At 54.3% G+C, this 21,197-nt stretch overlaps 9 protein-coding genes across 9 annotated transcripts; 5 read left to right on the top strand and 4 right to left on the bottom strand.

Annotated features, from left to right (window-relative positions):
• Window positions 1-172: 172 nt before the first annotated feature.
• On the top strand, window positions 173-1,610 carry GLOTRDRAFT_54850 (3-isopropylmalate dehydrogenase). Its single transcript, XM_007863662.1, has 5 exons — window positions 173-195; window positions 244-278; window positions 335-511; window positions 563-1,103; window positions 1,158-1,610. Exons 1-5 carry the CDS (start codon window positions 182-184, stop codon window positions 1,534-1,536), a joined length of 1,146 nt encoding a protein of 381 aa, XP_007861853.1. The 5' UTR covers window positions 173-181; the 3' UTR covers window positions 1,537-1,610.
• A 136-nt stretch (window positions 1,611-1,746) lies between these two features.
• On the top strand, window positions 1,747-3,240 carry GLOTRDRAFT_33917 (uncharacterized protein; the record flags this gene model as incomplete). The annotated part of the gene is made up of 4 exons (XM_007863538.1): window positions 1,747-1,947; window positions 2,001-2,459; window positions 2,507-2,933; window positions 2,984-3,240. The coding sequence occupies 4 exons, from the start codon at window positions 1,747-1,749 to the stop codon at window positions 3,238-3,240; spliced, it is 1,344 nt and encodes a 447-aa protein (XP_007861729.1).
• Window positions 3,241-3,429: 189 nt separating this feature from the next.
• Window positions 3,430-5,591, bottom strand: GLOTRDRAFT_136085 (uncharacterized protein; the record flags this gene model as incomplete). The annotated part of the gene is made up of 5 exons (XM_007864006.1): window positions 3,430-3,464; window positions 3,520-4,288; window positions 4,344-4,699; window positions 4,758-5,199; window positions 5,256-5,591. The coding sequence occupies 5 exons, from the start codon at window positions 5,589-5,591 to the stop codon at window positions 3,430-3,432; spliced, it is 1,938 nt and encodes a 645-aa protein (XP_007862197.1).
• A 127-nt stretch (window positions 5,592-5,718) lies between these two features.
• Window positions 5,719-7,529, bottom strand: GLOTRDRAFT_109550 (uncharacterized protein). Its single transcript, XM_007864005.1, has one exon. The coding sequence runs from the start codon at window positions 7,384-7,386 to the stop codon at window positions 5,887-5,889; it is 1,500 nt and encodes a 499-aa protein (XP_007862196.1). The 5' UTR covers window positions 7,387-7,529; the 3' UTR covers window positions 5,719-5,886.
• An 812-nt stretch (window positions 7,530-8,341) lies between these two features.
• Window positions 8,342-8,580, bottom strand: GLOTRDRAFT_125434 (uncharacterized protein; the record flags this gene model as incomplete). The annotated part of the gene is made up of 2 exons (XM_007864004.1): window positions 8,342-8,365; window positions 8,413-8,580. 2 exons carry the CDS (start codon window positions 8,578-8,580, stop codon window positions 8,342-8,344), a joined length of 192 nt encoding a protein of 63 aa, XP_007862195.1.
• Window positions 8,581-9,222: 642 nt separating this feature from the next.
• GLOTRDRAFT_136083 (uncharacterized protein) lies at window positions 9,223-11,833 on the top strand. Its single transcript, XM_007864003.1, has 8 exons — window positions 9,223-9,331; window positions 9,401-9,978; window positions 10,042-10,052; window positions 10,105-10,167; window positions 10,235-10,285; window positions 10,337-10,357; window positions 10,406-11,436; window positions 11,490-11,833. Exons 1-8 carry the CDS (start codon window positions 9,276-9,278, stop codon window positions 11,635-11,637), a joined length of 1,959 nt encoding a protein of 652 aa, XP_007862194.1. The 5' UTR covers window positions 9,223-9,275; the 3' UTR covers window positions 11,638-11,833.
• Window positions 11,834-12,046: 213 nt separating this feature from the next.
• Window positions 12,047-13,032, top strand: GLOTRDRAFT_125432 (uncharacterized protein; the record flags this gene model as incomplete). Its single annotated transcript, XM_007864002.1, has 7 exons — window positions 12,047-12,249; window positions 12,316-12,376; window positions 12,437-12,526; window positions 12,577-12,654; window positions 12,708-12,839; window positions 12,892-12,931; window positions 12,986-13,032. 7 exons carry the CDS (start codon window positions 12,047-12,049, stop codon window positions 13,030-13,032), a joined length of 651 nt encoding a protein of 216 aa, XP_007862193.1.
• A 561-nt stretch (window positions 13,033-13,593) lies between these two features.
• On the bottom strand, window positions 13,594-17,154 carry GLOTRDRAFT_70286 (Zn-dependent exopeptidase). The gene is made up of 12 exons (XM_007864001.1): window positions 16,802-17,154; window positions 16,215-16,752; window positions 15,802-16,165; window positions 15,655-15,747; window positions 15,463-15,599; window positions 15,328-15,409; window positions 14,996-15,267; window positions 14,827-14,946; window positions 14,662-14,771; window positions 14,122-14,612; window positions 13,996-14,070; window positions 13,594-13,939 (listed from the first exon to the last, which is right to left on the bottom strand). Exons 1-12 carry the CDS (start codon window positions 17,098-17,100, stop codon window positions 13,809-13,811), a joined length of 2,712 nt encoding a protein of 903 aa, XP_007862192.1. The 5' UTR covers window positions 17,101-17,154; the 3' UTR covers window positions 13,594-13,808.
• Window positions 17,155-17,305: 151 nt separating this feature from the next.
• On the top strand, window positions 17,306-18,699 carry GLOTRDRAFT_136081 (uncharacterized protein; the record flags this gene model as incomplete). Its single annotated transcript, XM_007864000.1, has 5 exons — window positions 17,306-17,542; window positions 17,592-17,735; window positions 17,791-18,159; window positions 18,215-18,564; window positions 18,621-18,699. 5 exons carry the CDS (start codon window positions 17,306-17,308, stop codon window positions 18,697-18,699), a joined length of 1,179 nt encoding a protein of 392 aa, XP_007862191.1.
• Between the last annotated feature and the right edge of the window lie 2,498 nt (window positions 18,700-21,197).

Raw genomic sequence — 21,197 nt, 5'->3', positions numbered from 1 at the left:
CAACGTTTTCCGTCCGAGCCGAGTCTTGGACAAAATTCTGATCACGCGGCCACGTGGGGCGTGCGAAAGCCCCTCGACATGATCTTGAGATTGGATCGGGGCGTCGGCCGACGGGAGATCTGGTCTACGATGACCTGCTCCGAGTCTTGCGCTGCTGTGTTCCTTCACCACCGTCTTGACCATGCCCTCCAAGAGGTAAGCTTTTCTGGACTAACAAAGAAAGCGTACTAATTATTGTGTTAGCTTCAAAATTGCAGTATTGCCCGGGGACGGTATCGGTACGCAGCAATACCAGGACTTGACTATCCATAGTGGAATTGACACTATCACGCAGGCCCAGAGGTTACGGGTGAAGCACTGAAAGTGCTCCAGCTTGTCGCGTCTAAAGTTGCGGATGTCGAGTTAGACGTCCAGGCGTATGACTTTGGTGGCTGCGCTATCGACTCGACCGGGGACCCTCTTCCCCAAGCTACCCTCAATGCTTGCAAGGAGGCCGACGCAATACTCATGGGTGTGTGTAAAGACGAGCACATATGGCATCTGTGCTGACGTTTCCACGCAGGCGCCATCGGCGGTCCGAAATGGGGCGTGAACAGCAAAGTCCGCCCAGAGCAGGGCCTCCTCGCCCTCCGCAAGGAGCTCGGTCTCTACGCCAACATCCGCCCCGCCTCCTTCGCCTCCGACTCCCTCCTCGACAACTCTCCGCTCAAGCCCTCCATCGCGCAGGGCGTCGACATCATCGTCGTCCGCGAGCTCATTGGTGGCGCGTACTTCGGCAAGCGCAAGGAGCACTCCGTCGCGCCCGACCAGGACACCGCGTGGGACACCATGATTTACAGCGTGCCTGAGATACAGCGTATCACGCGGGTCGCGGCGCAGATCGCGCTCAGCGCGAACCCGCCCCTGCCAATCCACTCGATCGACAAGGCGAACGTCCTCGCGAGCTCGAGGCTCTGGCGCAAGGTGGTCACGGAGACGCTCCAGGCGGAGTACCCGCAACTCGCGCTGGACCACCAGTTGGTGGATTCCGCGGCGATGATCATCGTCGCGAGCCCTAGAAAGCTCAACGGCGTGATTCTGACTGAGAACTTGTTCGGTGACATGTGAGTAGGCTGGTGCCATCCGGCCGGGTATAGCTTACCTCAATTCCACTACAGCTTGTCCGACGAATCGAGCGTCATCCCCGGCTCTCTAGGTCTCCTCCCATCAGCATCCCTAGCCGGTGCTCCCTCCCTCCCCTCCTCACCTTCATTCAAGCCCACACCAGGTCTGTACGAGCCCATCCACGGGTCCGCGCCAGATATTGCCGGGCAGGGCATCGCCAACCCAATCGGGACAATCCTCAGTGCAGCTATGCTCTTGCGCTACTCGTTAGGGCTCGAGAGGGAGGCAAAGGCGATCGAGGATGCTGTGCGGAAAGTCCTGGATCATGAAAATGTCGGTGGGTTAGGCTTGCGGACGAAGGACCTTGGTGGGAATGTTAAGACGACGGAGATGGGAGACAAGATTGTCGAGGTACTGAAGACGTTGCTGTGATCCGTCCGTCGAGAATTGATGAACAATAAATCTTGTATTATTACCGAATGCTAGCATTACTGAAACTGAACGGACCGGCATCGCTGCCTGTCAGAAGAACCTGGCCTTGTCATAATTATCTTCAGAAGTTATAGATTGTTTCCAAAGTCACGACGTTCTCAGGATATCTTCCAAGTAGTAGCAGTATGTGGGTCGTCCTTCCCGCTCAATATGAGACTATTGCTGACAGCTCTAACGGTTTTCGCCTTCGTCCCGTGCTTGGCATATGGTCAATGGCACCCAGAGAAACCAGCACAGTATCATGAACTGCCTCCACTGCGAGAGCAGGCCCGCCTTTTCAACGAGTGGAAAGATGAGCGGATAGCTCGAATCCCTGCTCTGCTGAAGAAATATGACATCGACGCATGGCTGGTACGCACCCGGCCGGTGCATCCACTCTCCCCGCTGACTGTATCCGGACCTAGCTGAGCATGCGAGAGCACAACGAAGACCCCCTCTGGTGGTCCCTCAAGAACGCGACACAGTTCGCCCCCCACCGGCGCACCGTCTTACTCTTCCACACCAACACCTCCTCCCTCGCCGGGCACCCCAACCCGCTCGTGTGGGTAGACAACACCGGCGCGGTGTGGGACGAGCTGCGCTGGATACTCGTGCAGTACGCACCGCAGCGCATCGCGCTCAACACCGATAGGCACATTGCCTTCGGAGGCGGGCTGGCCGTGGGTGAGTGGATGGAGCTGTACGAGCAGCTGCCGCAGGAGTGGATGAAAGCCGTGAACCAGCCGATGCTCGCGGTCGAGTACATCGCCGCGAGGGTACCCGGGCAACTCAGCTATTACCGCAAGATGCAGGAGACGGTGTGGGCGATGATCCAAGAGGCGTTCAGCGCGCGCGTCATCGAGCCTAATATCACGACAACAGTTGTGAGTAGCTGTAGACATTGTCACAGCGGAGGACTGATGGCCGGCAGGACGTCGAATGGTGGTTCAGAGAGAAGATCCAAACGCAGAACTTCTCCACCTGGGTGCATCCCCGCGTATCCGTGATAACCCCCCAGTCATTCCCCGGTTGGGCGGGAACGGAAGATATCATACAAGAAGGGGATCTCTTGCACGTAGACTTTGGGGTCACCGCCATGAGCATGAACACCGACACTCAACACATGGCCTATGTCCTGCGTACGTCGGAAGGAGAGAGCGACGCACCGGAAGGGCACAAAGAAGGCATTAAGAAAGCTAACCGTATGCAGGATATCGTGCTGAGTCAGATGCAAGCGGGCAAGACGGGCAATGCAGTCTTGCAGGCGTCACTGAGACAAATGAAGGCTGAGAACATCTCCGGACAAATTTACTGTCATCCGATCGGTGATTATGCACATGCGCCTGGGGCTGTAATGGGTGAGTACGGACGGTCTTACACACCCTGCAGGAGGTGACGCGCATTTCAGGTTTTACTAACCTCCCCGAATACGTACCCGTCCTCGGAGAACTGCCCATATTACCCAACACGTGGTATAGCATCGAGCTTTACGCGTACCATTTGGTACCGGAGAGAAACGAGACCCTCAGATTCCGACTAGAAGAAACAGTGCACTGGGTCGACGACCAAGTAGGGTGGAAGTTCGTACATGGGCGTCAAGAAGCACTTCACCTCATTGACTGGCAAGTGCCCAGTAGCGACGGTGACTTCTTCGTGCAGTCATAAGACCTACTTGTGGGCCCTGTAAAAATATTATATAATGAAGATGGTCACCCAAGAGATCCATCCATTTCCGCGAAAACAGGGCATAATATAAGAGTCCGACGCGCAAACATGTGGAACATACTATAGGGCATTCAGAACATTTTGACCTCTAAAACATATTGGCTAGCTTGCTAGCAGCTTCCCTGGGATCTAACTTGGGTCGAGCAGGCGGTAGCCGCACTGAGCTGGACATATACGAAGGCTTCGCCTGTCCGAGGGGATCCAGATCGTTTTGCAAACCGTTAGGGCGTCCATTGGCCGTGGGTAATTGCGGCACAGACTGAGCCAAAGGTGAGGCAACTCCAAGCAGGGGATCGCCCGTGGAATGCAAAGGCGATGGGGCCGCTGGGGCAGGTGATGCCGCTGGTGCTGCTGGCGCGGGACCGCGGACACTCGAAGACGAGAGCGGCGGAGCAGCTGAAAGGGGCGAAGAGACAGGTTTGACGAACATCGATTTCGTTCCATCCGCAAATCGGCCGCCCAAGGGTGGTTCCGAATGCACAGGGGTATTCGGGAAACTAGACTGCTGAGGACTAGGCGTCGATGGTCCAGCGCCTGGAGACTGAGGGGGTAGCGGTCCATGAACAACACTTGACCTGCCTGAGAGCGGCGGCGTTGCAGTACCCGGGAAGGTCGAATTACCGGCTGCTGCTGAGTACGGCCTGGGGGCCGTTGTCGCATCGTTTCGAGGGAATGAGTGCACCTGAGCCGACCGAGGCTGAGGCTGTAGAGGTGGTCTATGATCGTCTTCCAAGGGAGGTACGATCATGGGCTTAGGGACGCCATTCGGTTTAGGCACATTTTTGCTGGCGGCGTTGTTCACATCCGGCCTGAGTGCCTCCAACTCACGTAAGAGCTGCTTTTCGTACATCAGGGACGACCGCGCATGCTCTATTAGAGCAGCGGTGACATCCTCCGTTACCAGCTTCTTGTGCCTGTCCAATGCACGATGGAGGTTCTGGGAAATACCATCCGCTCGTTTGGCGAGAATCAGCTCGTACTTGTTGGCCTGCCATTTGGGAAGTGGATCAATAAGTAAAGCTTCGGCCTATGTCCACACATACCTCTTCCAACTCCTCTAGAGCCTCGTCGACCCTTTCGGGTCTGATGTTCGAACTCGCTTTTAGACGTTCGATCTGCCTCCTCTTGGATATAGTGGTCTTGACTGCGCTCTGGTATTCCTCCAATACCGCAGTCCGCTGTTGCAGAGTCTCCTTTGCGGATCGAGCATTCATACCCTGATAACCCAAGGAGTCTCCCAAAATGACGCATTCACTGATGGACTGAGCGTGGTCCAAATCAGCCAAACTGTGCCAAGTTCGTCCAACCTTGCGGAACGCGTTCCCTAAAGGAGGATGCGCTTCCGTAGTTGCTACATTGACAAGTTTGTTACCCATCTCAGCGTGCGCAGTTGCGAGCGCTACCGTTGATTGGGCGTCATCAGCACTGGGCGCTAAGACTAAGAACAAACTGCTCACATCTCCTTGCGCGAGACAACTTGTCAATAGCCTTGGCTGCATCGAAGAACTGTGTCTCCAACTTCGTCAATTCGAAACGAGCCCGTTGTAATTCTTCATCCTCGTCAGGTACACCCCGTCGGATGAGGCTGAATCCAGAGGATGGCTTGCGTTTCACTCGCGGCGTAGGCTGGTAGCCAAAGTCGCTCTCGATGAAGGATCGGAGCTCCTCGTCCATGATCAGGATGGGGTCCTCGCATATCCTGGTGAACCAGCGCTGCAGCATGATCTTGACTAAGCGGTCATCCTCCTCATCCGTCGGAGCAGAGGTCTGCGGAAGGGGGAGCGCGGGGACGAGCGTCTGAGGACAGCTGATGAGGAGGGACTCGTGGAGCTGCTGGAACTCGAGGTAGGACCGCGATACGTTCCTGTAGGTAGTGCCAACAAAGTTCGCCAAGTTCGTCTGCGCGAAGCACCGCATGAGTACCATGCTGGCTCAGTAGTATACGCGATGCATACCTGCGCGTCGAACTTGACCAATATATCCCTCCTGTTCCGATCCAGCCCAGTAATCCGCACTCTGAGATACGGCTCCGCCTTCTCGAATTTGGCGCCATTCGAGGCCGTCGTGGCCTGCGGGGAAATAAGGCCGGGCTCAGGCTGCCCATAGATCTGCGGTTCTTTGCCAAACAGCCCATTCACAGGTCCCCTGTCGACGCTCTTCGTTGGCGTCTGCGGGTGCGGCGAGACCGACCGGCGCAGGTTGGGTATGGGCGAGTTGGGCGGGTGCGGGGTGGTCGGCCATGGGGGAATAGAGTCGTCGCTTCCAAAGCCTGAGTTTAACGGGTCGTACATGGTCGATGCTCAGCGCAGACTTTATACCAAGAGAACCGGCTCCGACGCGCAAGGCCAACTTGCGAGCTCGAGCCGTCGCGCTTCGTCACACGTCTAAACGTGGCAATTCCCTCCTGTGGCGGGACATGTCAAGATGTTAATTCTGCAATAGCCACGATTCTGATATGTATAAGCCGAAGAATAAAATATGGACTCGAAAGGAGACTAATGATGCGGGTGCGACGTTACAAGATGTTAGCGAGGTGAGTATAATAAATATTCCTTGTAGATCCTACAGTTGAAGTAGAGTGATGTCCTATGCGTCGATACCATCCTTGTCCGTGCGCTCCGGGAAGATGGGCAGCATATGGCCCATCCTTAAAACCTTCGTCCGCAAGTATTTTTCCAAATCCTCGCCGTGAGCAGCTCCACCGCCAATAAGTGTAGCACCCGAGCGCCGCTCCTTCTCCGCCTCATCCTCAGCGTCCAAAGCAAGCGGCGCGGGAACGACGTTTTCAGCAGCACGCCGGTGCCGTCTCTGCCAGCTCCGGGGTATCATCGGCACACGTTCCACTACACGCAATCCCTCTTGCTCCAATGCCTGCACCTTGTCGGGGTTGTTCGTGAGCAAGCGCACGCCCTCCCCACACTCTGTGCCGAGTCCCAGGTCTCGCAATATAGCTGCGGCGATTTCGTATCCCCGCTCATCCGCCTGATGGCCGAGCATTAAGTTCGCGGTGACGGTATCATGTCCGAGGTCCTGTAGGTTGTAGGCTCGTATCTTGGACAGGAGACCGATTCCCCTACCTTCCTGACGAAGGTACACGACTGCACCCCGCCCAGGGATAGTGGTCGGGGCGGCATCAGGGGATACGGAAGGTATCGTAATGGGCTGCGAAATCAGCCTGATCGCCTCATCTAACTGCTCACCGCAGTCGCAGCGCATGCTCCCGATGGTCTCGCCAGTGAAGCATTCCGAATGAATTCGGATGAGCGGTGATGGGATAGAATCCCCGCTGACCACGGGGCGCTCAGTGAGGGGCTTGGATGGAGTTTGAGAGTCAGGGGAGAGGCGGCCGACGTAGGCACCCCGGGTTATGCGGTCCATCTCCGTCTCTGTCTCCGACCAGATCGCATCCAGCGAGCGGCTTCGGATAGGCGGCGCGAGCGGGTTGCACTCATAGGAGAGCTGCGCTGGATCGACGACGATTGCGAGGTGTTCCTTGTTATCCCGATTGTTGTGGTAGAGGTGCAAGAAGGCGGGCCCATGGGGCGTCGGGATGCGCGTGCGTGCCATGCATTTAACCTCGACTTGCGCAGATCGCGCAGACGCAGGGGCTGCGCCGGCATTCGTGTCCACAACGACCGACACCGATGACGACCTGGTCTTCTTTGCCGTTGGCTCAGGGAGGTCGTTTGCCCGAAGGGGCGGGCCGACCTCGGTCGGGGACGAATGATTTTCCTTGGACGCTTCGTTGACGTTGCGGGCCTGTAATCGCTTGCTTCTTGGAGCTTGGCGACTCAAGTAGGTGTATCCCCTCCGCGCCTCCTTCTCCGACCCGACCTCCTCGCCAGTCCACTTGGTCCAGTCATATGCACCCTGTGCCTGGGGGTCCATAACAGGCGGGAAGAAGTCATGATGATAATGGTTTCGGGTAACGTGAGGACCAGAGGCGAGAGCAGCAGCGAGCAGTAATGGGTCTAGCTCAGCATCTCGTCTGCGATGCGCAGTTTTGCTGGTCGGGAGCGACGGTGCCGTGAGCAGGTCCAGCAGCGACAAGTCGAGGTCGTTGGGGGATTCAATGCCGACAGTCATAGCTAGGTAAGGGGGAATCTAAGCAGACCGGGAGGATAAACGCAGGACAATAAATAGAGCGTAAATACGGGCGCAAGCTATAACATATGACGAAGAATAGTCAGTCAGAGAGTTATACCCTTAGCCGGTGTGGATGAGTACCCAGGATTGGTAAGAGTCCCCCGCGTAATCAAATGCTGACCGTGGGAATCGAACGATGTCCGCCGTCCCGGAGTGCTTCCCCCACGCTTCCCCCCGCAGTGCCTGTGGCTCAAATAGATCTCATTTATCGGCGTTGATTTCGACTGGCATGTCTTGCTCGCTGTCGTTCAGTCCAGCGTTCAACGTTCAACGTCGAGCAAGCTATAGCACTGGCGTCATAGAGAACGAATTGGATCAGGGACAGTAAGTGCCAGAGACTCCCGGGGATCTATAAATATTGACGTCCCACGGCAAGGCAACACGCTGAACGTTAACCACGTCCAGCATATATCACCGCTCTCTGCAGCCGTACATAGGCGTGAAACAAGTCTCATCACGCGTAGAATGCTTTACGAAATTGGTGCAGCCGTATAGATATCCGCAGCCTCCCACTACGCTCTTCGCGTCTCCCCACTCGTTGCTTGCTGCTCTTTCCTGGCGGGGCAGGCAGGCAGTACATCTCATGTACTGGCCTTGGCTGTGTGTATTCTCGCTTATTTATTACTGCTGCTGGTATGTACGAACCGTTTCCACCGTTGGCATAAATTCCATAACTCCCACAGTTCTGTGCTAGCTCAAGACACCACTACTATTGCTTCTCACTCACCCTCTTTGTCATCGCCTTCAGCCGTCACGATATACTCTACGACCTCTCCGAATTCTGCGGGAGTACATAGTCAAGGGGGACGTTCATCTTCGAGCGGGTCCTTTTCATCCAATGCGGCCAGTCGTCGTCCGCTTTCCTCGACACGCTCGGCAGCCCATAACGCCCCGATCACAGTCTCTCGAGCACCTGCTCCTGCCACGCCATATCACCCTGCTCCACCACCACCATCATCTACGCACCGCCCACCGCTTCCTGTACGTGATCATCCCCCAAGCACGGGCGCTATTATAGGCGCCGTTCTCGGAGGCCTCGCGGGCGTTGCTGTGCTTCTTAGCTTGGCGCGCTGCATCTACACATATCAGCAACAGCCCAAGCGCGACCGCATCGCAGAAGTTGTCGAGAGGCATCGCATTCAACGAGAAATGGAGGAATTAGCACACGAAGAATTCTCAAGAACGGAGGGGCGTCCCCCTTCGCCGCCCCCACTCCCCCTGTACCAGGACTCACGCCTGCCGGCGTACGAACCGGCTACTAGGCCAGCCGACACCGACGTGTGATGGTGCATCTCCCACTGCTGGGAGGCCTGTCAGCGGCGTTCACGCAGGAGCTAATTTTGGCCCCTCCCCACCATTCCTATCTCGACGTTTGGATGCGACTATGATCTTGCAGTTGATACACTCCATCCTTCGCCATGCATCGAACCTACGTTGGCACACTTTCCACGGAGGGTGGATCCGCTGCACCCGCCGAGACGGGAGGAATCTACGGACTCTTGAGGATGTTGGCAGACTATGCGGGGGTAGAGTTCCCGCTTTGTTTGATAGACCCCGTTGTGCCTCCGACGGTGAGAGCCAGAGGTGATGTATATCCAAGTAGTAATTCATGTAATTTATGCTAGGCAGCTAATTATTGGTCGACTCGAACGCGTCGCGACGCGTCCAGAAGCACCGGTGATCGACAGCGGTGCGCGGGGGACCGGTGGGTGCCTATTGGTGCCGCGGCAACGGGCGGCCGCCAATATGTCGAGTGTGATCGAAGTCGCCGACGACGCTGAAAGCAAGAGCATACGAATCCTTTCTTCTCATCTTCTGTCTCACTTGTAATGGACGCGGCTCAGCAGCAGAGCTCGCAGCCGAGTACGAGCGCAACGTCAGTCAAGTATGCTTTCTGCCCGATTCACCCAGTTTAGAACTGACCTTTCATTGTGCCTTGACTTGCCCTCTTCAGTCCCGCAAAGAACGATGACAGCCTGCGAGCCGAGGTCTTAGAAATTCTGTCAAACACAGCGAATGGGTGTCTAGCAGAGTTGGGATATTATCCGGGCATAGTCCCGAGGTTGAGGGACGCGGAGGCCAAGCTGGCGCAGTTGCAGTCTACCAACTCCAGTCTTTGGGAGGATAACCGACGGCTCGCACAAAGCTTGGACGTTCTAAAAACGCGAATGACGGCGATGAGAGCAGGAAAGGACGATCATGTGCAAGCTGTCCTAGCGCTCCAGGCCGAGAACAGAGCACTTAGGGGCGAGGTCGACGCGTTCCTGCGCTTGGCTGCGGCTGAGAAAGGACAGAAGATGCAACTCCTGATGCAGGAGTTCGATACACTCACCCGCAAGCATCAAATGGCGTTGAAGGATATTTCGATCCTGCACAACAATCTCATCGCGCTTCTAACCGCCCAAAATCCTCCGTCGAATAATGGCGTTGAACCGCCTCCCCCTCCCCCTCCGGCGCAAGGTCAACCTCAACCACATAGCATGCCACAGCAGCAAGGACAACACACGACATCGCAGCCTAATGTAATACCTGGTGTGTGCAACTTCTGTTCTTAAAAGTCTATCAACTGATGATCATTATTAAATTGTCCATCAGTGGCGGTACCTGTATGTTATTTCCGTCCATGTCCTGAATTCATTCTCACTAACTCTCCAGCAGGTCAGACGTGTCTCTCAAGATATGACACAGACCCGACGTTCGTCGGACATGACTCACCATCACGTTCGTCCTCCGGAAACTTCAATTCTGTCCGATAGAAGAAATAACTCATCACATCTGTGTTTTGCAGCATGCTCAACACTCCGCTCCCGCGGGGCGCATGCATGGCGTACAGGTCATGGTGAGTCTCTCCTTGCTCAGAGGCTTTACATATGATTGATCATACCCTCAGCCGCAACAGGTTTTTCATCCGGTAATACACCTCTGTTAGTATTCCCGGTTTCCTTCTGACAATTACTAGGTTCCGGCACAACAGCCGAAACATCCGGGGGACGTGGTGTACCAGCCAGGGACTGGCGCACCCCACCCAGACCCTCGATCCACGGTATATGCCAATGCGCCCCCCCTTGTCCAAGTGCCGCAGTATGGGCCCGCGCGTCCTCACTATGTGCCACCGCAGCAGGTGATCGGACAATATTCTCCAGCGCACGGTCAACCTATGCAATACCAAGTAGCCCATAACCCCCACCTCCAGAATCGTGCGCAGCACACGGTCTACCCATCGAATGCAGTTCCCCATCCCGGTGTGATGAATCCTGGCATAGTACCATCTCAACCACAGGCTCCCCCGTATCCACATGCGCATCAGCCACCTGGTCCCCCTCACGGTTACTATGTGCCAGTGCCATCACAACAAACGGGTGCTCCTGATGTAATTGGTAGACCTCCGATGCACGCAGCCCCGCGGTCACATCATTCAACTCCAAACAGCTCGCGACCGTCCTCGAGTCATAGCAGCACGTATCCAATACGGCCTCTATCTATTAACACTCAAGTATCCTCAGGTGGCCCGGTATACGCGGGTCATCCTCACATGCGGCAGATGCCTCAGAGACGCGCGTCCCAGAACGCTTACCCTATAACCCCGTCTACGCCTAGCATGAATTTGCCTGAACTCGAGGCCCAGTACCCCCCTACTCCGTTGTCAGCGCGCACGGCGGACTCTCCCCAGAAGGTGTCCCCATCTGCCCTTGGGTCTACGAGGCCCCGGGAGGTCGTTGACCTCACGAGTGTTGACGAGCCGGAACCCAAGCGACCTCGGCTGGAGGAGACCGCCCCGGCTCAGCCGACTCCCCCACCATCGTCCGGTCCGAATGGCCCTGAAGGTCCCGTGAAGGAGGAGTCGACTAAAGAAGAATCAAATACGTCAGCGAGTCAACCTGGCGAAGAGGCGGACGAAGATGTCCCTTCTTTTGAGGACTGCGTGCAGACCCTATTCGTGCTGGTTGAGCCGAGTACGCCGGAGAAGGGGAAGATCTGCTATCTGTGCAAGTGCGTATCATTACGAACCCCATTTCATATCCATAGTCAAAATATTGTTGCAGACATCGATACGAGAATAAGATCGACCCTAACCCGCCCTCGGTGTTCACTAATCCTACGCTAAACGAGCAAGTCGAGCATGCTAAAACGGAGCACCCTACCGTCTGGGAACATCTCCGTCTCAATGGCGATTCCTTGGATCCCGAATGAAGTATCGAACTCCCGTGCCCGCCCGCGCCTTCGCCTCTAGGTCTATCTGTTGTGCCTTATTCTTATTTCAACCATCTGGTGCTAGTGAATTCTCATGATACCCATATGCACTAATCGCGCCTCTTTCCGTGAAGAGAGGAATCGAATGTTATGATTTGTTGTAATCAGCGTAATGTGAAATAATTCTTGCCAGCGACGTTCAGGTACCTGGAACCTCGAGGCTATATTTGAGTGAAGTTAACACTGAGGTAATGTCGTCCGCATCCAAATTCTTCCCGAGACTGTTTTATTGCGTCGGATGGCTCACAACTTATTCCGTTTCGGACCAGTGTCAACATAAAAGCGTGTATGCGGCTGACCTATGTCTGTACCGGTACCATCCCTTTCGACAGGATCACGGTCGTTTCCAATGATCGTGCCAATAGTCCTGGAGATTATGGATGCTGATACGGAGCCTGGTGCTTCAACAACCGGACCTATCCTTCTAGAGGCACTCCTGCAGACACTTTGTCAAGGCGTCCTCTTCGCGCAGGCCGTTCGTTACTGGGACAGCCGGATAGAAGATACCCTGCGGTTAAAGGCCTTCGTGGGGACGCTGGTCGTCCTGTCCATGTGAGTTCTGTCCCACTAATTTTCCGTCGTGCTCAGAGGGGCGATTTGACCGTATTGCTCTTCCAGGTTACAGACTGCACTTGAGATCTATAAAGTGTGGTTCGTGACTATCCTTGACCATCCATGGGTGCGACATCATTATCCTGATCAAAGTCGGTGATACTGAAGTTGATACTGACATACGTAGTCCGCAAGCCCGCTGAAATGGACGGACATCCTCCTAAACGGCGTGATTGTCGTGCTTTGTGAAACGTATCTCGTTCGGAGATGTTGGATGGTAATGCGCTCATCCCCTTCCCACATCGTAAAAGCTGAAAATTTCCACAGGCCACGAACAAAAAGATGTGGATATTGATTCCCTTGGTCGCACTTACGCTCTCAATTTTCATTGTCAACGTATTCTTGGTATGTTACTCGTACCACTTCTCAAGGCCTACTATACACTAGTTCTGGCTTAGGCCATTGAGGTAGGAAAAGCTACGGGCGACGTCACAGTGGAAGATGTGCGTAGATTCTCCCTGATCATGGATTATGCACCTCAATTCGAGTTTATGCAGCCTCTGCGGGCGAGGACCAGGAATATGCCATCGGTGACGCTCAGAACCTTGGTTCTGATGACGCATGCTGCTAACCATTATATAGGCTAAGTTTGCATTTTCGTACTGGATATTCGGATCTCTCGGTACGTGCTCAGATATCCTACCTTAAATGGATAACATCTCAATGCATTTGGTAGCCCTTGACTCCATTGTCACGACGATATGCAAGTACGGGTATGCTTGATCTGTTATATACTAATTGACGATCTTGTATAGTATCAATCTTCCTCTGGCGGTCCAAGACCGGGCTCAGCTATCTAGACAAGACCTTGAGGCACATCATCGGCATCGCCTGGGAGTCCGCTGCCGTCCCATTTGTATCCATGTTGATTGCTGTGTGCATCTATCATGCTCGGCCAGTAAGTGCACCCTCCGAGTGATAGAGTGGATCATCGCAATTCTGACCATATGCGTCTCTTCGTTGCAGGCTGCGAACTACCAATTAGTTCTTCTTTTCGTACTCTCCACAGGCAAATTCTATGCTTTGGGAATACTCCGCAGCCTTGCCTCCAGGGTACAGCTGCGTACCAGGATGAAGTCGACGGATTTAGGAAGGACATCCCTCACGGAATGGAATTGGGATCAGGAACGCACCATTGTCGAAAGGTGCTCTATTAGTGAGGTATCGTCCGACTAGGTTCCGAAAATGTGAATGGATTATTGATTCATACTCAGGTGTCTCCCATGGACAGTTCTGAACAGAGTCGTCCTTCCATCTCGTTAAGTGATGGAGGCATAAGTTCAGGATCCGACAACAGCTCCGACATAACACGCATCGGGGACAGCATACAGTTCGTTGAATCGCCGAAGCCGGTCAAATAGGACAGTGGCGTTGGAAAGCTGTAATATGCACCTAACGGAGTGTACAGCACAGAAGTATGACTGCCTGCTGCAGATGCGCGTACAATCAATGCATACATAAGCTATTTGATTATTTGCTTGTCATCAAGAGATCCTCGCTCAGCTCTGCAATGACGTAGCCAGGCCCTCAACCACGTTTACCAGACGAGATACTTCGTGTTCTGCAAGGGCCACGTCCTTGTCAATAGTGATGGCTTCTGTCAGGGCTGGCAAGGTGGTTGCGCCGTAGCCTGAAAATATTCTTCTGTAAGGCCGTGCTAAGAGGTTTGTGGACCAAGCGACTTACCCAACCACTTTCCAGGCGCGACACCAAGATGTCTGTACCATTCTCTATCCTTGATGCCTTCCTCCGAGATGAAGCCTGGTGACCAAACTTGAGACCAATTCCGAGAGAGCTGCAGATGATACACACCTCTCTCGAACGAACTCAACTTCTTGTTTATCTTTTGAATTCTCTTCGCTGCCTGGATAAACTTCCGAATAGGGAAACCATGTGGATGTGGGAATCCTGCATCAGGGTGGCGCGGAGGACGGCCAAGCTTATGTTCAGCACAGGCGTGAGGGGGAAGGGGACCCAGAGTAGGCCTGTGGTGGTGCCGGGGAGGTTCACCGTACGCGGCAAGTAGGTCGTGCGCAAACCTGAGACTCTCATCTTCCGACGACAAGTCATCGTCATGATGGTGATGGCGGTGATGACGGAAAACCTTCTTGAGCCAGCGGATGATCCTCTTCAGGAAGGCAGGCTTCTTGCGGATCTCATCGAGTAAGTTCTTGAACTCCTCTTCGGCTTCAATCTTCTCCTTATCTAACTCCAGACTGACGGACTGCAACCTCCGTATGGAGGCGCGTAAGCCAGAAAAGTCCGGAGTGTCCAAGGACGCCTGGGAAGCTTGCTCTTCGACACTGACACCGGGCGTTAAAGACGTAACTTGTACAGCACAGAATGACTCACATATCCAGATAACTGTCTAGTTCGAATGCATACTGGGTTGTGTTCAGAGGTAGAATGATTGCATCAGCGAGACGTAGAGTCAAGAGACCAAGACTTTTCGCAACGGCAACCTAGAGAGAACCATTCGTATGCTATATCATTGAAGCACCCGAAGAATTCACGTACGTGGCGGTGGAAGCCAGGGTCGGCATACACTTCTTGATACCTCTGAGAATCATAAATAGAATGATAGTGATACACGGCATCAGATGGTGTGAATCCAAAGCCCTGATCAGAGCTTGCGATCTATAGCCGGGTCAGTCGAGTTTTCCAAGGCTTTGGACGACCTACTAACCCCCAGATGCTGCAGGAAGGCAGTGAAGTCGCTTCCTGACCCAAGAGGGCTAATCCCAGTCTGATATTTCTCCCGGGTGCTCTGTTCAGATTCATACATCTTCGTGAACTCCGCATCCGCTTCACCTTCAAACGGACCGTTATCGGTGGTCGCGTCCCAGAGGGTACGCTGAGGGTCAGTAGGGTGCGTGATGTCCTTGGCAGTCTTCTTGATAAGATCAGCCAAAGAAGGAGAGGCGGATGCCTGCCACCGCGAGCCCGCGACAGAGACGTCTACAATAGATAAATGTCGGCGAGATTAACCCAAGTAAATAACCAGTATGAATTGCTTACCTAGATTGAGGTACGACACAACATGCTCGGGGAGCCATTCAGCGAAATCTTCGGCCCATTCTGTACTGCCAATGAGGCCATACTGTGACGCAGTTCAGCACAATCCCCTATACCAAGCATCGGAAGAGTATGTACCTCTTCAGCATCCCAGCTCGCGAATACGATAGTGCGAAGAGGCCTCCATCCGTTTCGAATCAGCTCTCCGAAGCCTTTGACAATCTCATGAATAGAGACAGTGCCAGAGACAGGGTCGACAGCGCCCATAACCCAGGCTGTGGTGGAGGTGTAAATATAGAGTTCCGTGTCGTGGGCAGCATATTCCCATACCGTCACGATGACATCCTACCAAGACTACTTCAGAGCTAACATGACCGGGGATGACAGCCAGCGTGTTCCATATAGGGGTGATTTTGTCGTCCACTGCAATCGCGATCTGGTTAGCATGCTATAAATAACATTCGTAGAACCGCTTACCATGGTTGACGAGCTTAACAGTGGTTCTACTGGTCTTACCGTCTAGCTTCCTACCTTCGTCGACACCACCGATTTCTTCGAGCAAACGAACAGCGTTCGCCCAAGAGATCGGCAGACTGGGGATCTTCGGGATATTACTTCCTTCAGTCCTTGGAGCGTTCTCGTATGCGGGGTACCCAGGTGTGCTGGGGTCACCAGAGTAGACAGAAATATACTGCACGGATCCGCGCTGCACAGCGGTCGGATTACGAGCGGGACCAGCGGGGTATGCGTCGTAGCCGTTCTCTGCTGTAACAAAGCCATCGTCGCGAGGGTCTGAGTAGATGAGGACCCCTGCTGCACCTAGGTCCTCAGCGCCTTTGATCTAACGTATATTATAGTCAAATGATAACGCACAGCTGGCAAGCTCATACCTTGAGGCCGCGGAAGATGGCTCCGTAGCGAGCGAGGACAATTTTCCCAGTGAAGTTGACACCCGCCTCAACTAGCTTGTCGTAGTCTTCCTTGGTACCATAGTTAGCGTAGATCAGGTGGCCTTCCACCTCACCCCCGCGGCTGAGACCGTGCCAGGCTGGGACGGCATCCTTATATTTCGCGGCGTCTGGGTCTCCTTCGTCGCCGTCTTCTTCAAGGTTGGCATCCCAGATGCTTTCTCCATCCGCATTGAAGATCTGCAGACTGTGGTCGAGAGGGGTGTTCATGACCGGGTAGTATACGTCAATCCAGGCCTTCGGCTTCTTGTAATGAGGGATGTGTAAGGTGGCGTGCCGCGACTCTGGGGTACCGGCAGAGAAGATGGGCTCGTCCTCGGGAGGAGGGATGCCAAACTCCGTCTGGAAGAGCTCTAGGATAACCTTCGCATCCTCAAAGTCCTCCACAGACCCCGCAAGATGAGGATGGGTGGCGTATGTGCGCGAGGCGGCTAATGCACTCTCATTGTTAGGCACAGAGCTATTATGGCGGTGAGCCTCGGACGGACGCAGATGGTATCATTACGCACAGGAACAGCTTCTCCGCCGCTTCACCCTTCAGCGGGGGCTGATGATGATGTTTGAGAGGCCCGGGTGCGCCAAATCCGCTGATTGCCCAGGGATCTCCATGAACATCTGCGAAATGCGGCCGGCGCGCGTCCCTTCCACCCAGTAGGAAGCCCCTAGCAGCCCACAAGCCGGTTAGCACCAAAGCACATTTCACTAACGAGCGGGTGTAAGCATTCCTCCGGCGAATGGGAGTTTGAGTAGAAAACGGAAGCGTTTCCTCCTCGGTCTTGCCCAAGAAGGGACTCGACTTCGCCTCCATTGTTGGTCTTCTTCCTGGCGTCGACGCTGGCGTGCGTCAACTTCGAGGGAAATGAGTGTCGAAATAGATATCCCCATGGCCATGGTGCTTTATCTTATGTGAGGCCGCCGGCATTGCGCATTGCGCAGCGGTTATCAGTGCTGCGCGATACCTTACGCATATTGGCCGAAAGCCGGACTCGCGTCCGAATTCCGTCATTAACTCCATGTCTGGTGAGGACACTCAACCACCGCCCAGCAGCAAGATAGAGAGCTCATCGGGGGTACCAGCGTCGCCATCGGGTCCAGCACAGTCGGGTTTGGAGAGAAATGAACTCCTCGCGCGGGCTCGGACGTTCTTGTTGTCCCCACAAATCAAGAATGAAGATATATTGGCGAAGCGCAGATTTCTGACAGAGAAAGGGTTGACGGAACCCGAGATCGACGGGCTCCTTCGTGAACTGGTGAGGGCATCGTGATGCAGAGGTCTTTGCAACTGACGAAGGGCACAAGCCCTCTCAAGTGCAAGTCCCGCAAGTCCCCCCTCGGACGTACCCCCAGCCCCCTCCGTCACGTCTTCCCGACCTCCTTGCCGGAATCCTTAGGATATCTACGTGGGTGGCCGGAGGTTCTGCTGTCCTCCTACTGGTGTTCTACGTACGCAAAGCAGTGTTAACGCACCATACACCCGTCCCGCTGAGTCTACCTGCAGCGATTCATCCTACCGCGTCTAGCGCTTACATACCAAGCCCGACATGCTCTGCGGAGGCAACAGAAGGATCTCGTACTGCGGTTGAACAAGTCTCTGGAGACACTGAAAGACACCCAGAAGGAATCTTATGCCGACATTCCTCGTTCAGATCCATTCAAGGAGCCTCCCGAATACAGGGTCTGCCGAACCATCGACGATATTCTGACTGTCTGTGAAGATCGTTTGGACGACGTGCCAAGATACACTCTGTTACGATGCGCGCTCGCTGAGTTCACTGCAGAGGGAAAGGAGCCGACAGCGCAAACGTTGTTCGAACGCCTGCGTGGCAAGATACCCTGGCTAGACACGCCAGAGGGTGTTACATACCAGGTGTGTACGTTCCCAAACCCCAAGTTGCCGAACCTGACGCGCGCATGTGTTACAGGAGAAAATATGGCAGATGCTCATATCATCATCACCTTTCGTGCCTTCCGACCCTTCCCACCCCGAATCCTGCACCTGGTCGTTCAACCCGCCCCCACCTCCCCAACCATCCTCGCTAGTCAGCGGTCTCTCCACTTTGCAGTCCTCTTTACCCTCTCCTCCACAGTTTCCTCGCTACCAGCACACACACCAAGCGCTTGTTGACTTCACTGGGTACCTGACGACACAGACCTACGCCTCGTCGACGTTCTTGCGAGGCTCCGGTTATGGCGTCGGGGGTGCTGAGGGAAACACGGAAGAAGAGGAGGTCAAGCGCGAAATCCGAGCGCTGAAGGGGCTTGTTTTGAATCGGTAAGCGAGCAAGGTCAAAGTATCGATATTTTAGGCCGACTAATCCTGCTTTGCAGGCGGTCGTTCATGGGCTCTTTGCACAGACCGCCGAGTGTTTCGGCGGTCCCGCCCGCGGCCCCTTTCCCGACCCCATGAGCATGTCAGAGACGCCGATCGGTGTGTTCCAGTCAGCTTCTAGCAATGCAATTAGGCCAGGTGGTGATGAAGACGGGCGGCTGCCGTTCCCGCCGTTACAGCGTATGCAAATCGGCCATTCCGGTCCTCACATCGAGCGACTGGAGGGTCCGGATTGCATCGTTGCACTTCTTATGACTGTAGCATGCACTGGTAGATGCATGCCCGATGCTTCTGCGCAGCAACATGTTACTTAGAACTATTGGTACGAGGCACCCACCTTTTCGAACGTGCGGCCCGCGCAGCGATCGACTGGGTCGTGAGCTCCAAAATCAGAACAACTGGCCTCCCTGGATGGCACGGGCGCCGTGGGCTATTCTCCCTGCATTTGCTTTGCCCCAGCATCTCACCTCTTTCATGCCTGGTATCAATGCAACGGGTAATGCAATTTAGGACGCCCGTCAGGTAAGCGCATACAGACCGCGATGCGATTGTGGAGTCGAAGCAGAGCAAGTCTCTAAAATTGCTCAAAGCACTGTATCGTGAGAGTGAGCTATTGAAGTCGTCTCGTTATCTCGCAGTTCGCCCCTTCCTTTACCTGGACAAAACGCCACAAGGGCCAAGCCATCCGTCTTCCATTCACCTAGAATACACACACACACACTTATATACCAAGCGGTCTCTCTTCCATTCGTCCAAACTACATCCGCCCACAATACTTGGGTGCTTCCTCGGGCAATTTCCATCAGCTAACCCCAACTCATGGTGTTCCGGATGCGTTTTTCATTATCGGCGGACGTCTGCCGGTATATATAGACAGCACAGGACGGTGATGAACCGCATAAGACCCGAGGGTGTAGCAACGGAAATACGTTCCATTCCACGAGTGACTGGATAGAGGCTCGTCGCTGCTCGGCTTTCGGCCGCCACCATCATCTGGGCGGGTCATGACAAGGGTCTTACATACGGGCAGGCGTGTCTCTTATTGCAGCGACGGTCTGTGCAGGCCATGCCGGGAGCGACAGTCGTTTCATAGAGAAGAATCGGAAGGTAAGGGCAACGCCAAAGCAGATGTGCATGAGAAGATAGCAAGCCATATGAGGAAGCAGGGACCAGGGGAAAGCAGCGCAGTCTGGACCCAGGCCTGCAATGGAAACCCTAACCTAAGCGATCAGATGCGCCCCGCGTCCGACGTTCTTTGCATGTGCAGCGCCCGGCATTCTGCGTCCAGTGCTGATCGCAGTAGAGGCAAATAAAAAAATTCAGCTAGCTGCTCAACGGAAAGACTTGAATCCTTGCCATTCTCTAGCCAAAGCAACCGCAGAATGTGCTGTTGAAGCAGTTTTCAGAGGTTGGGTCTTGTGGAGATGATCGACGCGCTTGGATAAATGTGTACGGGGTATTTTTAGAATAGAAGGGAGACAGATGGGCCGTCTCGGTACCGACGAGTACCGAGCTCAATCGAGGATGCAAGGACAGGACCCCCGATAATCAGTATAAATGCCTGATCCCGAGGACCCATAAGTAGACCCATTTTGTCCGGAAGAAAATCGCCGATTTTGGACCTTTTGTCCGGAAAAAAACAGGCATCACAGCGAAAAAGTGGCTCTAAAAGGCAATTGTGGCGTGGGTACGTCTAAATTTAGCTTCCCCGGCAGGTGCCGGGGTAAATATGGCGTCGAAATGGCCAAGTCTGACCAAAATGTCCGGAAAAAAATCAGGCCTGTTCTCCAGAATCGGCCGATTTGTCTGTAAAAAATCAGCCATTGAGGGCTCTAAAGTCCCAAAATTTGTCCGGAACCTGATCAGGCATTTATACCAATTATCGGGGGTCCTGCAAGGACCCCTGAAAATACCGATAGATGCCGGTGCCAGTCCGGACAAAAAAGCGCCTCGGGCGAGGGACGCCGGTGCCAGTCCGGACGTAAGTAGGGGTCTCAGCCGGCCAACCCGGTTTTTTAGTCCGGACACCAACGGCACCCCAGCAGTGAGGCCGGTTGTAGTCCGGACATGGTCAGCAGCCCGCCACTTCGTCGCGACTAGTACACTATCATGACCCGGTATGGTATTTCTCACCGAATAAGGTTAGACATGCCTCCCCTGTAGTCGTGAACCCTCGGGTACCCCTTATTTGCACGGAATTATACAGTTTTTAATATCACGCTGAAATCCAATATCGCGGCGGTATCGTATCTCGCCGTCCAGGGCTACGAAGCCATGAACGGGCGGGTATTTCGCGCTGTCTCTCAGACCCTGGCAATGCACAATGCCTGCCGAATCACTCATTTGCCTGCCACGTCTTTTCTTTGCATGCTGGAGATCTCAAGCCCGAAGGCTCTTCCGTTATCTATTGAACTTTCTACCTCAGACTATGCACGTTTCAGGTTTTCATACATACACCCTAGTATCTAGTGTCTAGAATGACTTGTGGACTACAACGGGTGATTTTTGCTGTTTCCTAGAGGCCGGGGCAATAGTCCGGACATGGATCCGACCTTGGCCGATGCCGGTATTTTATC

This window comes from Gloeophyllum trabeum (assembly GCF_000344685.1).
Source record: "Gloeophyllum trabeum ATCC 11539 unplaced genomic scaffold GLOTRscaffold_00002, whole genome shotgun sequence".
Lineage (NCBI taxonomy): Eukaryota > Fungi > Basidiomycota > Agaricomycetes > Gloeophyllales > Gloeophyllaceae > Gloeophyllum > Gloeophyllum trabeum.
This window is presented reverse-complemented; position numbering and strand designations above follow the sequence as displayed.

Excerpts from the sequence above, each read along its gene's own strand:
- GLOTRDRAFT_136083 (XM_007864003.1), top strand. The coding sequence starts at position 9,276 with ATGGACGCGGCTCAGCAGCAGAGCTCGCAGCCGAGTACGAGCGCAACG. Across the intron at positions 10,358-10,405 it reads CGCAACAGGTTTTTCATCCG|GTTCCGGCACAACAGCCGAA; the intron begins GTAATACACCTC and ends GACAATTACTAG. Across the intron at positions 11,437-11,489 it reads AAGATCTGCTATCTGTGCAA|ACATCGATACGAGAATAAGA; the intron begins GTGCGTATCATT and ends ATATTGTTGCAG.
- GLOTRDRAFT_54850 (XM_007863662.1), top strand. Across the intron at positions 512-562 it reads GGCCGACGCAATACTCATGG|GCGCCATCGGCGGTCCGAAA; the intron begins GTGTGTGTAAAG and ends GTTTCCACGCAG. Across the intron at positions 1,104-1,157 it reads GAGAACTTGTTCGGTGACAT|CTTGTCCGACGAATCGAGCG; the intron begins GTGAGTAGGCTG and ends ATTCCACTACAG.
- GLOTRDRAFT_70286 (XM_007864001.1), bottom strand. The coding sequence starts at position 17,100 with ATGGAGGCGAAGTCGAGTCCCTTCTTGGGCAAGACCGAGGAGGAAACG. Across the intron at positions 14,947-14,995 it reads CCTTCCTGCAGCATCTGGGG|ATCGCAAGCTCTGATCAGGG; the intron begins GTTAGTAGGTCG and ends ACCCGGCTATAG. Across the intron at positions 14,613-14,661 it reads CTAGACAGTTATCTGGATAT|TGTCGAAGAGCAAGCTTCCC; the intron begins GTGAGTCATTCT and ends GCCCGGTGTCAG.
- GLOTRDRAFT_109550 (XM_007864005.1), bottom strand. The coding sequence starts at position 7,386 with ATGACTGTCGGCATTGAATCCCCCAACGACCTCGACTTGTCGCTGCTG.